We start from the raw sequence: 14348 nt of genomic DNA, 5'->3' as shown, positions 1-14348 counted from the left end.
ACCATGGGATAAGGGGGGCATATCAAGGAGAGGTGTACCTTTGGATATAAGGGTGGCATTTGTATGTGTGTTGTATGATATAACTCATTCTATTATATCCTTTAAGACTACCGTAGTCCGGAGTCTTTATTTCTTTGTGATTTAAAGATTTAGGATCAAGATTCTTATTGGAAATCATAGTTTGGATGTTATTGAGAAGAAAATGTCAGGTTTAGCCTGAAGCTTTAAATAACCTTGTTGGTTAAGAAAAGGTTTAATAGTGACATTATGTGGAACCTGATTGGTTCAGAGTTTTGAGATTTGAATAAGCGGAATGCTTTGCTTGTTAAATGGAAAAGATCTGGTAATACGTTTCTAATTATTTCATATATTTGTTATATATATGAAATGATATTTTTCCCTAAAGATTTGGTGATTTTCACCCTGCAATAACATAAATAGGGTATCTCACTAGACCTTTCGGTCTAACCCTCGTTTTGTGATTTTAACTATGTGTTGCAGGAGATTCGGATAGTAAGGGGAAGGGGAAGGTGTAATATTTTCCTTTATGCGCTTCTGCTTGAAAATCTGTTTTGATTAATTAGTACAAGAAATGTATTTCGAAATTTTGGACCTTGTAATTGGTCATGTTAGATTATTGTACTAAGGTACCTAAATGGAATGATATTATGTATTTCCTTTGTATGAAATATGTATTACATGCAATGTGTGGGTTGGGGCGTTACATTAACCAACATGCAGTGTCCCTATCAGTAATTTTGCAGTTGCCCCATGCTCTAATTTTTATTAAAACCTAGGTTAAAGTGAGAACTAGACAAACATTGTCCAGAACTGTGCCTAATTGTCACTACAAACAGATTTGAAGAATGTTTTCTGAAATGACATCCTCTAGATGATTTTTATATAGAAGCCTTCTAATGGTGTTTCTTTCTGGGAGAACAGGAGGAGCAGATTATCATTTACCCATACATGCTGCTATTTTCCTCCCACTTTTCTCTCTTATTTTGCTTGTCAAGCTGAACGATTAATATCTATGCTCCAAGTGTGGCGCGTTACAAGATAAGACCAAGATAAATGATGGCCTCTGTGTTTGTCATGTTCTCCCAGTAACAACAAGAACGTATTTTCACTATGGAACATGTCTTGCAATAACTGTGAGAAAATCAATCGTCTTAGTCCTGGTCTTTCCCGAACGCAAGTATTGACTGTGTACAAATCTTGACAATCACCCTAACTAGACCGCTTATTTTTTCACCATGGGTGTGTCCTGTACTTCTTCATCAATCATTTATGATGTCATCAAGTATTTCTCCATTCATTTCAAACCATCTTTAGTTGTTCCACAAACTACCACAGCTCTAGCCATTGAATTTCCAAGTCCAAACAACAAGAATTTTGTTACTATCTCCTGTCAAAAAGTGAATCCTTAGCAGACTTTGGAGACAAAGAACATTAATAAAGTGCCCCCTCGGTCCAAAAACACACTTTCCTTTTTAATAAAACTTATACTACCTTTTCGATAAATTTTCAACCTAGATTTACTTTTTTGCCCACTGCAGTCAGTACTTGATAGATATCAGTAACTTTGACTTTTATCAAGCTTCTCTTTATGGTCATGATTAAGGCTTTAAGGGGCATTTTAGATATTTCACAAGCAGTCAAACATTTTTTAAACTCTGTCAAAGTCAAACATTGCAATTCTTTTTGCAATGGAGAGAGCATGGAACTGTATCCACCATGTCATCTTCCTTTTACATTTCAGGCAGACATGGGTTAAGTTACCACCATAATTTTAATCAATCATGGTCTAGGAACTGAGGGAAAGGCATACCAGTACTCCAGACTAGGCTCTGATGATTTATCCTCTTCAGACAAAATGAAATAAACAAAATCTTCATATCCCATTTTCCCTTCAACATTACTGGTGAACTTTCTTGGTACCTGAGACATTATCGAAATGTCAAAAGCAGCAGATAGAAAACAAAAGAATAAAATTCAAATGAAGGCAGTGATATTACAAACCTGGGAAAATATTCTGTCAACAATTCTGTATGTCAATGCATGATTACCATATCGTATAAGGTTCTCTTTATCAATCAAAAAATCATGATCTGTGTCCAGCTCCCAAAACTTGCAATAAATTACGTAGAAGTGCTCATAAGAGAAATATCTGCGAAGAAAAACGATGTTAATTACAGTTTAAAAACCAAATGTAAAAGATGTGATGAGACAAGGAGAGAATATATATATATATAGAAAGGGGGGAAAGGTTCGGGGAAAAACCCCCAAAAAATATGAAAAACTGAGGAACACCCCAGTAACCATTCAAATGCAAGGTATGCACATGTGTATACAAGTAACTGAAGTTGTTCATTGGTTTTTATGCGTGTGCATGTTATGCACATATGCATTCCTGACAAATTGCTTACAAATTACTTGTGCATACCGTCCAGATGAACAGTTATCAGGGTGTTCCTCAACTTTTTATTTTTTGGCGGTTTTCCCCTAAATCTGACCCTATATATATAGATCCTTCAGTTTGATGGCATTTGTTTTTTTTTGTTATGCTATAACGCTTCTTGAGACATCCAAAAATAAAAGATAGCGTTTGCACAACTAGTGTTGCTCATATTGACAAAGGATGGAGAAGAGGCTACTTGATTAAGAAGAGAACTAAGGGGCCGTTTACCAAACACTTACCCAGTGAGCGCTTACCGATAAATGTAACACTATAACTTACTTACCAGGTAAGATTTTTAGTCCACCAAAACGGCATCCTATGGAACAATTTACCCAGTAAATGCTACACATGGTAAGAGTCGCCGCCTTCACTTACCGGGTAAACTCTCGGTCCTTGTCTTCGCTCTTATCGTGTAAGATTCTTGGTCCTTTCCATATTCATCCGGTAAGGCAATGTGACTTGGTAAGCACTTACCCGGATAAGCATTTGGTAAGCGGCCCCTAACTCATAAAGGGCAAGAAATGCTACTACGAGTACAGAATAGTTTCTTGTAACAATGAAAAGTAACTACAAAAAGTTGGTAACAAAGATCAGAGAACAGCTGGCAAATTGTATAGGACAAACTCAGTGGCTAGATCATAACTAGAACCTCAGTAAGGTAACAGATATCTCCGACCAACAACTTAGACCAATATTATAAAAGCATGGAAAATTTTGGAGAACAAAACATCATAGGACATCTACATACCAAAAGTCATTTTAAAAGCAGAGTCAAAATGCATAGCTTTCTCCAATTCAAGAAAAGAAATACTTGCTATAGTGAGAACTTGACTGAACGTTGAAACAGAACATGAAGGTACATCATTTACTTTCTTCCAATAAACAAGGGATACTTGACAATTATGTTATGCATCATCATCATTTCCAAAAAAAGCCTTGTAAATGAACCTTGTAAAAAGATTTCGGTGGTCAAACCAGTAGTACCCATTCTAACAGAGAAAGTATAGTGAAACCATCTACAGAAGGTACTATTGTAGATGAATTTTGTGATAGGTAAAGTGGCCAAAGCCTATTTTAGTAAGAAAGAAACAAGATTGTACACTAAATTTGGCGCATCAGCAAATTATGGGCTCAAATATCATTTAATGACCAACCATGTATAAACTATTACCTTAAAACTTTGTTTATATCCTCTTCTTCATCTGCATGCTGCATTGCAGCAATTAAATTTCCACGTTTCAGCTCCCTGAGGGTAAGGTGAGCATCACCCGCTCTATTCACGTAGTAAAAAATTCTGTATATTACTGTTTCAGCTGCCAATACAGCAAAAGGTAAATGTTAAATGATGAAGCATATGTTATATCATGCCTGCAGGAAAGCTATAGGTGGAACTCCAACATTTGAAGAAAAGCAAGCAACATAATAGAAGTACGTGGAGCAAAGGATAAATTAACAAATCAACAGACATGTAGTAATATCTAAGACAATGACATCAGGGTCATTAATTACACAGGCCAAAGGTCATGAAGAAAAAAAACTGAACTCCAGTCTCTCTAGGCGTAGGAGGTGCAAAATTAGTAATACAAAAACAAATTAAGAAAACAGAGAGTAACGAAATTGTAACAAAGTACATGATTAATGAACAAAATTCTGCATCTGGCAAAAAAGAGTGTCAGTGAAAAATAAAATCCTTAAATATCTTCCTTGAGATTTTCATAATTATGACTAGGATAAACAAATTCAAAGGAGAAATCCTAAGGCAGAATCATCAAGAAGTGAAAATTATGTTAGCATACACCTGAATCGCTAATCACAAGCAGATTGGCAATTACATAATGCAGAATTTGATGACACAGTGTCAAGTGAAACACAACTTGGTACATGTTTATAACAACAAATCTTTCTACAACCACACAGCATGGATACAAACCAGTCTCTTACTTCTTTGCTACTAACTTTATTCACAACTATTATATTAAGACGGAGCTGAGGCTGTGTAGTTGTAGAACAATAGAAATATGACGGTAAAAATATTGTATGAAACTATCCCCCTACTTTCCACTAAAACATGTAAAGACTGGGTGCTCTCTCTTTGGTGGTAACCAAATACTCAATGTTGTGTCAACAGCAGAGTAGGGGATATCTGGAAAGGCATAATAGATGACTTGCAGATCAATGTTGCAAGTTTGCAACAATTTTATTAAGTCAGTCATGTTTCTCTCAGTTTCTCTGATCAGACTGAAGGATGTTTACCTTCCAGCTTCAGATAGGTTAAGTTCATGGTCACCTCTCTTTACTTTTGCTGGAGAGAAGTCATTTAGCAAAAAAGTTGTGTTGTCCATATAGGAACACTTAACGTATCCAATATCACTGAGTCCGTTTCTTTGTCTTATCAAGAGAATGGCATTTGAAGCAGATTCACCGTCCATATGATATTCTAACACATGTTTCTCTGAGTAATTTTTAACGGTAGTACACAGAATAAATGTTGATCGAGATAGACCATTTTAATATGTATAAGCTTATTATCGGTCCATATGCAGCATCAGCTGCTAACTTGTTTAAGCTGTTCAATATTTGCCTCTATATAATGCCTTGTACACAGTGATAATATAATTAATGGGTAAAGGGAGCTACTTCATTTTGAGAACAGATCTGAGATCACAACTGAAGTGTATCCTTTATTACTCACTCCTCTAATCTTCCTTATAATCCATGTAAAGTAGCAAATAGGATCAGGCAATAAAGCATGTTGTTGAGGGAGCGAACGAGCAAAGTAACCAGTTTGATACATGAGGATGGATGAGTGATTCTAGGCCACAAATACCTTTTCATAGGGAATTGGTTATGGTATTTACATTGAAGCTTAAGTGCTTCACCATCATTCGTGAGCTATTCAAAATGAACAACGAAATATTCTAAAGGAGGGGCTCATGTTCACCATGATGGCCCCTACAGTAAATTCGTTAGATCTGGGACTCCATTACCACAAAGATTGCAGCAAATAAGCTTTAGAGAAAGCCATTCAGTTAAGAAGACCCACTATTTTAACTCCAGGAGTTCACATACATACAACCTCATTACAATAACAGATTCCTCTATAAACATGTTTGTTTAGATATCACTTCAACGACCTTTCACTATTACTGTCTCCAAATTCTAAAAACTGAGCATAACCACGGATCTTCCATGGTGGCCTGTATTTGGCAAGCTCATTTTGGTTGGTCGTGTCAGGTGTAAATTGAGGTCTCCTTATATCAAAGTGCTCTCTTCGGACATAGTGACATAATACAACGTTATAACAGCTTCAGTTGCCCTAAAAATCCATACTAATATTCATTGAGTTGATCATTTAAGAAATTTTAATCTAATATCATATTGACATACACTTTTGCACTATGATACACTAGTGATATGCAAAGTAATTCTAAGATTCCTTTGTCTGAGTCAATTCCTGAGCATTAAATATCCAACAGAACATAAAGGTGGCTTGATCCCATTGTAAAACCCCAGAAAGTTCTGCTCTTACACATAAAAGAAAGTGGTAAAAGAAAAGCAGGTACAAGATGAAAAGAGATGCACCAAAAAATGAATAGGGTAAAAAAAAAAAAGACATAGTAATAAATAACAGCTCTCCTCTCTGTGAATATCAATCAGTGCCCTGTCCCCAAAAGCTCCAAGTTCTGATTCAGAAACTGTATTTTTATGACAATCAGCAGGCTTTAACATTCAAAAATCTTAGGTTTCACTCCAGTTGATAAGAACTAAAGCATCTAATGCCTAAACATATTTCTGAATAAAGAATTTCTTGGTTTCATACAGACTAGCAGAAATCCATCTTGAAGTATTCCTAAAAAAAGTATACACAATAATTTTCAAATCCTGTACAAAGTTCAATGGCATTCTTAATATGGGTCTTAAGGCCTTTTCTATATTCACTACACAAAATGTACAACACTTTGTGTAGATAGAGAGAAGTAAGTGATATGTCCAAAGACAATCACTCCCAAATTAAAAACAAACAAATAAACAATAATAATTTAGAATATACCATCTCGGCTCATCCCCTCCCCCTTTCGCCAATAAATAGAATAACAAAAATACAGAACATACCATATCGCTCCTGAAATTCGGGTGTGCTCTGTAAGAACTCCAAACCTGGATGAGTTGTCAATAGTTCACGGAGTATGGGTTTGAAGTCCTCCTATTGCATAGTTAGCAAACAATCAGGTGAAAGAAAGGATGGAAGCTACAGTCGAGTACAGACATAAAAAAATATATTTTATGGTAAATCTTATGACTTTTTGGTTTAAACAGAAACTTAGAAATCAAAGACACTCTTACTATACGTATAATCCACAGATTGTTTTCTATATCAAATGAAAACAAAATCACGTTTGAATTGAATTTGATAGTATAGAAACATGGGAACAATGTAGTATCTTTTTTTCTTTTTGCAAGGAATTATTCTATTATTGCGGCCATTTTGCTGAAAATGGTAACAAACAAATAAGAAATACCTGAGTTAGATATCTCAAATCAGGCTGCTTCAATATGGTATATATCTGGGTGGCAGTATCTTTTATTAACATATTCCCATTGACCCAGTAATCAACAAACGCTTCCCTGCAGGCATGTTAGAGGAACTTAAGAAAATAGAATACAGGATACTGACAAAAATAGTAGTTATAAAACATAAGTTCTTAAAAAACATAAGACTATACAAAGAAAGTTCTATAATTGGTAAGCCAACCCAATTTTTGTTTGCTAACAGCCTCTCAGAGAATACAAATATAATTTCCTAATAGCATAACCAATCTTTTTGCTTGCTTTCCCAGCAAACATAAGGGAGTGGAGGGTCTATTACACACAGTACAAGGGTAATTACAAGATGGCATGTAAACATAAGAGAGAGAAAAATAATCAAAGGTGGAGCGTAGAACACAGTGAACATCAATATTTACATGTACCAAATAGAAGCAAAGTTTTCAAGTGACCAGCATACTCCCAAATTCCATCAGTGTTGTAACAGGATTTCGAAGAACTTATATTGAAAAACCAAAGAAGACAATGCAAAACAAGATATCTGCCCAGCAACTTTTACATCTAAAACCTTCATCTTAACATTCCTTGTGCCTCTAGGGCCATGTGTCTGTTGAAAAGGTTACTAAATGACAACACAAGATTAGATGCATCTGACTTGTGCCACTTAGCATATAACAATTAAAAGAATTGCAATCATCTGCAATTTTTCTATTGTCAACAACCTTATGGACACAAACTGTAATTTGTCCATCTATATACATAGGTTTAGGAAGAATGAGGATAAAACAGAGAGGCAACCACCGAGTCTTCTTTGTCGACAGCTCACAGGCTTATCATTAACGAAGGAACCGCCTCTGCCTTGTAGATAAATTGTGTTCAAGCCTAATATTAGGAAAGTGAGTGATAATTGTTTGACAGAAGGCTGCCTCAACAGGTAGACCACACACCACAAGGGATATTTCTGGTTTATCAAATGTCCAAAACTGGATAGGAATTTGGCATCAAATCAACATGCAAGTTGATTTCTCATTTCTCTTTTCAAAAAAGTTAGGGGGTGTTTACTTTTGACTTAATCAGCTTAATGGCTGTTTTGGCTTATTCGCACAGCCATATATGGATGTTTACTTGCGGCTTAATGATAAATATATGGGATTATTCGCACAGTATGGAAGGGGTGTGTTGTCCCCATTAAGCCAAAATATTGACAATTATACCCCCTCAATCCCACGCCTCCCCCTTCAATTCCACCCCCCTTTCATTTCACTTCAAACCCTAGCCAAATCGCTTCTAGAACGGTGCTACGCCTCTTCTCTGGCAACCTTTCTCTACTTCTCCCCATCACTACACCTCTTCTCCGGCAACTTTTCTCCGGCCGACGACCTTCTTCCTTCGGTTTTCATCAACACATGTACCAATTTTTAAGGTCGATTCCTCCTTCCAGCGCTTCCCTTCAAAGTTCAAACCCTAGCCACAAAGAAAAAGTTCTCCTTCCCCGTCGTTGCTGCTGCACCTCCTCCGTCCCTGCTCCTTCTTCGTCGCTGCTGCTCGACTTCTCCTCCGTTGTTGCTGCCCTACGACTGTCGACTTTACTCTGTTCCTCCCCCATTGCACCGTCGATGACAAGAACAAGCTTCGATCGAAGAGCCATAAGCAAATATAACAAGTTTCAGGAATCGATTCTAAGCTACTGTTGTGTTTGTGTGGATTATTTTGGGTACTTTTAGGTTTTGGTTTGAAGAACAATAGTTTTCCTGGTTTGATGAATAAACAGCCTTTTGTTTTGATTTTGATTCGATTCTTGTAGCAGTAGCTTTTTTTTATGTTTAAATGGTTTGATTATTATGTTTTGATAATTTGATGTTCAAATGTTTGATTATTATGTTTTAATGTTCAAATAGTTTGATAGATTGGTAGCTTTTTGGTTTGATGAGATTGGTAGCTTTTTGGTTTGATGAACAATAGATTTTTTGGTTTGAGTTTGATTGAACTGCTGTAAAGTTCAAACATGTTTGAGGGGTAGATCGGTCATTATTGTCATTTAGACGATTGTTTCATGGTAAAAAAGTAAACAACAACAAATTTTATCTAGACAAACAAATTTATCCATACAGAACTTAATGGAAAAGTTGGTAAACAGGCCCTTAGTATATCTACCACACACAAAAAAACACTTGTTAGTGAATAAGCATGGAGCTATAGAACACAAATACTGAAGATGCTCCCTTCTTTATGTTGCTACTAAGTACTAACCACCTTACTACATCAAGCAAAAGAGTCTGCACTTTGGAAGTCATACAATCGTTATGCCTTTTACATATGTACACTTATTTGGACATGAAGATCATTCATTTGCATCTACTACTCCTGACGTGTGTTGTAATCCAACTGCCAGTCATGAAAGAGCATAGTGAACTCATAACCATGGGCAACAATAAAAAATTACAAGGGCCCATGTAATGCTCTACCAAATATTCGTGTCGAAGTTGATATAACTGTCTGAAAGAGTTGATAACTTAAATGATTATATAAAACCCAAACTGTGTAGAGGACTTTTTTTGCTTCATGTTTTCTGTTTACAGTTCCTTATGTTTTAAGCAAAAAAAAAAAGAGCGTGCAACAATTGGGGAGCTACCACCAAAGTATGAACCTAACGGTAACATATCAATATTAAGCTTCTAGTGCCAACAGTTTAGAAATTCTAGATATCTGCCAACAGTTTTGAGTCTTGACTCAATTAGTAGAGGCAATTAATGAAGACAGGACAGGGGCATAAAGGTCAGAAAGTAGAAATTAACTAACTCCAAGAAGGCAAAACAGATTTAGAAATAAGTGGAAAGGAAATGATATCAGAGGGGAGGTGAAGTCGTGATTTCTTTATTGATATCTACACAGAAACTCGTACACCATAACCAGACATATATGTGATTATGCATGTACACTTGTTCAGAAAGAGACCATTATATACTACTGAAGGGGAAGGGGGAAGGAAGGATACGTTAGATGCAGTAAAAGGTGGTCCATCGATGTCGCTGCATGAAAGCACAACAAAACTTGGATTTTATATTCACCACTATGGATATTGAATATCCAAACTAGTAAGATGTGTTTTTCGGAAATTCCGATAAACCATTCACAACTTAGGTAAAAGGGTACCTGGTCACAATGCCAGTGCCGTCAACATCTATCTTTTTAAAAAGCGCAGTGGAGAAGAACGATGGCAGTTTGCAAATTTCCTTCGTAAGTGGCTTGAATTCTACACATACAATTGAAAATTAGCACGGTTAAGCTACAAATATCCCACAAATTTCAGCTAAAGAATCAGAGTGGCCATTCATAGTCTACCAAATGCATAAATGCAATCGAGAGGCGTCTCACCATGCAATTGTAGTCCATCCGCATGACCATAGAAAAACTGGTTACTTCTAAACAAGCATCGTTCTTTTAGTTCATTAGGGGGTGGAYGACCATTCTGAAAGTAAAACTGCAAGCATTGCACATGCTTCAGTTAAACTAGAGCATTAAAGAAACCATTACTCAAGCTATAAGCAACAGAGTGGTAGTACAACCACAACTGAAGTGCTTCTTAGCATAGACAAACACAATCTTATTTCAACTAGGTTGTTTTCTGCTGCAAACMTGAGGTATTAACTCTTTCACTGGCTCACTCARCACTTTTAAAGGAGAACCTAKAACAGATGGGSCTGCCCTTTGTTTTGTGATACGTGGAGAACCAGATGAACTTCTTGGCGAAAGTGGAGGCGCGCTACCAGCAGGAAACATGGAAGGTGCYGAATTGCTGGAAGAAGCCTTTGGGCTGGAAACTGATCCGGAGACATTCAATGGAACACCCGCTTTAGCATTGTTAAACAAAGATTTCACCTATAGCCAGACAGAGAATACCATGAACAGTTTGTACCCAATTGTTGAACAAACTAAAACGACTAGAAGCAAGATGAATGAAAATCTGTGCAGCATAACGCCGACCAGGTTACAGTATTTCATGGGACATAAACAACCCTTTCTAATATGGGGGGCCTTCTGACTTGCTAAAGGTGTTCTATTTTTCAGCAATACAAAATAGAAAGCATTTCAAGAAGGAAAGTACAAACAAGTTGTTGATGGGAGAGAACAAGAGAAAGAGGGTGTTTAAATTGTAAAATAACAAAGAGAAGGCAAGTAAGTTGATACACTCACAAGGGCTGGCCTCTTGTTCCTAGCATAACTTAATTGGCTACAAGCTACGTGTTTGTTTGAAACTGTTATTTTCATGATGACCCTGATTTGGAGGTCACTATTGCACCATTGAAGAAGCCAAAGAAAAGAAAGGAGTAAAGTTTGTTGACATGGCAGTTTAGTCAGCTTTAAAAAACAAACTGTTAAGTCCAAAAATCAAATTTCATTTATTTGAATAGTAAATGTAAGTAGACTTCTAATCTAAAGATCCTGGTGCTTTGTGATGAATACGTGTGTGGCCCAAGTGGTAACTTTGTTGGACAGGTTTAACCTTACATCAATTTGTTTACCTTTTCTAACCATGACTTCTTCAAGGTCTTTCTCAATACTTTATATGGGCAAGCATTTGGCCAATGTGGTAGCAATTCTCTATGGCATTTCAGGTGATGGATACACATCAAATTTCTAAATCTGAATAATTTTAAGATGAAATTCTCCAAGTCTTTTTACAACCGTGGAAAATCCACAAGACCACAAGCACATTATGATACATCAAGAAAAAGAGGCGAGAAAAATCCAATGAAATATGTATTTAAGGGCAGGAATACTTGAATCAAATATCTTTAAAAATGTTTTTGATGAGAAGTTTGGGGATTGGTTAAACCTTATACAGGATGTTTTATTCAATAGAAGTAATCAAATATTTAATGTGTTCTATAACTAATCTTTACATATGAGAAGTGACAGACAACTGTCATGGTCGACACATACTCTCAGATGGAAAACACATCCAGAACGGGGAGGAAGAAAAAGACAGTGTATGGATGCTTAAAGAGGCACATCTTAGTAAAACAAGGTTGATTTTATATCAAAAAATAACAGAAATACTTTCAAATTCAACATGATCAATCCCAGCTCAAAATCAATGCAAAGATACAACTAAAAAGTATAGACATCCAATCAAGTTCTGTATAAACATCCTTCCTTTGAAATGGTATAAATATATATTTGATAAACCAACAAACACCGATATCAACCTAATTGAAAGTGAATTTTGGACACCAAAACCATAATGTATTTCAAGAAGTCGAAAGATCTCATTAATTGTGATTACAATATACAATCCTATGGCATCAACTACAATTACATTCCTAAGCCACAAATACAGCAATATGAAGGATTATACCTTTAGGGTGCACTACTATAGCAAGATGGCTAGAAAAATATCTTGTATGTATCAGCCATAAGTATTCTTAAGTAAAATCCATGATACCTACATAAGATACCTCTATATGCTACAGTTTCTTGCCATCCATATTACAAAAAGATTCACATTGTGCATAAGATTGAAAAGTAAACAGCATATGATATTAAAACTGCAAATGGATTTTCAATATTAAAATTTAAGAGTTAATTTTAATTGAAAGGGTCTCGTCTAAACAACATGAGTCCCCAGCTACTGTCAAGCGACTTGGTGTATAATGAATTGCAGTGGAGATCCTAAGCATTCCACCCTTGACAAGACATGTGATTTTAGCACCATGATTGGCAAGTGACAACTCCAAATCGACAACATAAATTTGTATCTTCTAACTAATTAGATGTTATTTTCCTATTGGTTCATCGATTGACTTCATATAATTCAAGTATGACCATTTATGATGCTATTGTCCTCTCTTCAACCTCCTGTTTCATATAGATTTGTGTCTATAAATGTCAACCGACATTTAATGCATATAAGCCTTTTCCCAGATCAGGTACATCATGGTTTCCAAATACTCTATGCATTTTATGAAAAGGATAAATGTACTGCCTACTCAAGTCATTAGATGTTGTCAACACAATAAACTAAACTGTTTTCAGCAACTACTACAAAGAGCCAAAGCAACGATATCTCTCAGACTCTACCTGGATGGCCAAACAGGTACTTGTATCTGTGAGATTCCCAGTTACATGAAAGGATCTTATACCATTTATCCCTGTTAAAAGGCATCTCCTAGGAAACTTTCACAGTTTCCAAATTTGACTCACATTGTCATGAAGTCGACTAATATGTCATTAACGTGATGCTTACTTTTCCTGTATGTCGAACCATGCCAAACACCACAATTGTCACATAAAGGTAAAATGGAGTTACCAAGAAAAACTACAGAAAAGAAGGGCATCAAATTCCGAATTTATCAACCACCAGTTTTTCACTCATTCTAGCTATATCTCATAGAAACCCACATAACAACTAATAAACGATAATAACATAAATAATGGAGCACGATAATAAGAAGATGAGTCATATTATTACCAAAAGAGTGCTTTCGGGAAGCGAAAGCCATTGCTCGAACAGCTTCTCGGCAACATAAGGATTTGACTTAATAGCCAAAGGAGACACTTCATTCAGTTGTAACAATTCAGGGTCAAGAAAACCCACATCCCCATTATAATCCATATCCATTATTTCTAAATCAATTTCTTTATCAACCTCTGAATTCAGAATCTATCATCCAGATCTCAAATTGAAAACCAGCAACGATCACTTAACCCTAGTAAACCAACAATAAAAGACGACACGAACCCCCTTCACATCAATCCATTTCTTACGCCTTCGTCTGTTCTCTCCCTCTCAAAACAAATCAATATAGCATTGGGTCCCGCTTTCCGAATTGGGAATGGAAAAAAACTGGAGAGTTTACAGGTAACAGATCCTCGAAATCTTGCAACCCTGGAATTGGGTTTCTTGTTTGAATTATGTTAGAAAAGATCGATGGTTGAAGTGAATTGAGGGAGGCAAGATTCTTTGCATGAGCAAGATTGGAGACAGATAGAGAGAGTATGTGGTGGTGGTGTGTAAATATATATATTAAAAATATGGGTATGAGGGTATGTATGAGAACAACCTGAAGTGGGTTGATGAAGAAGAAGGAAGCGCGTCGACCGAAGGGACGAAGGTGCGGAGCCAAGCGTTGTGTTGCGACGCGAGATTCATACAAACCAAAGCAAGATTTTGGAATTGAAGGTCAAAAAAAGTGAAATATGATTGCAATTGCTTTTTCTTCAATTATTTTCTCATAGGCGTAGTTACTTGATAACCTCAAAATTATGATAAATGTGAAAGATTATTACCATAATATATTATTTTACATAATTTTTTTTTTCATTACAAACTAGATATTAA

The 14348-nt window shown here is 36.1% G+C and overlaps 1 protein-coding gene across 1 annotated transcript in view; it reads right to left on the bottom strand.

The window, feature by feature from the left end:
• Nucleotides 1-13665, bottom strand: part of LOC112524502 (serine/threonine protein phosphatase 2A regulatory subunit B''beta-like) — a 17949-nt gene extending 4284 nt beyond the window's left edge. The window contains exons 1-9 of the mRNA XM_025134347.1: nt 13479-13665; nt 10643-10885; nt 10382-10487; nt 10160-10259; nt 6982-7087; nt 6575-6665; nt 3633-3774; nt 2023-2170; nt 1832-1941 (exon numbers count right to left, since the gene is read on the bottom strand). Of these exons, the coding sequence (XP_024990115.1) occupies nt 1832-1941; nt 2023-2170; nt 3633-3774; nt 6575-6665; nt 6982-7087; nt 10160-10259; nt 10382-10487; nt 10643-10885; nt 13479-13628 (1196 nt within the window). The 5' untranslated portion in view covers nt 13629-13665. The remainder of the gene's footprint in view (nt 1-1831; nt 1942-2022; nt 2171-3632; nt 3775-6574; nt 6666-6981; nt 7088-10159; nt 10260-10381; nt 10488-10642; nt 10886-13478) is intronic.
• Nucleotides 13666-14348: the final 683 nt, after the last annotated feature.

This window comes from Cynara cardunculus, assembly GCF_001531365.2.
Source record: "Cynara cardunculus var. scolymus isolate 2C chromosome LG 13, CcrdV1, whole genome shotgun sequence".
In the NCBI taxonomy this organism is placed as follows: Eukaryota; Viridiplantae; Streptophyta; class Magnoliopsida; order Asterales; family Asteraceae; genus Cynara; species Cynara cardunculus.
The sequence above is the reverse complement of the archived record's forward strand: the minus strand, read 5'-3'. Positions and strand labels throughout refer to the sequence as shown.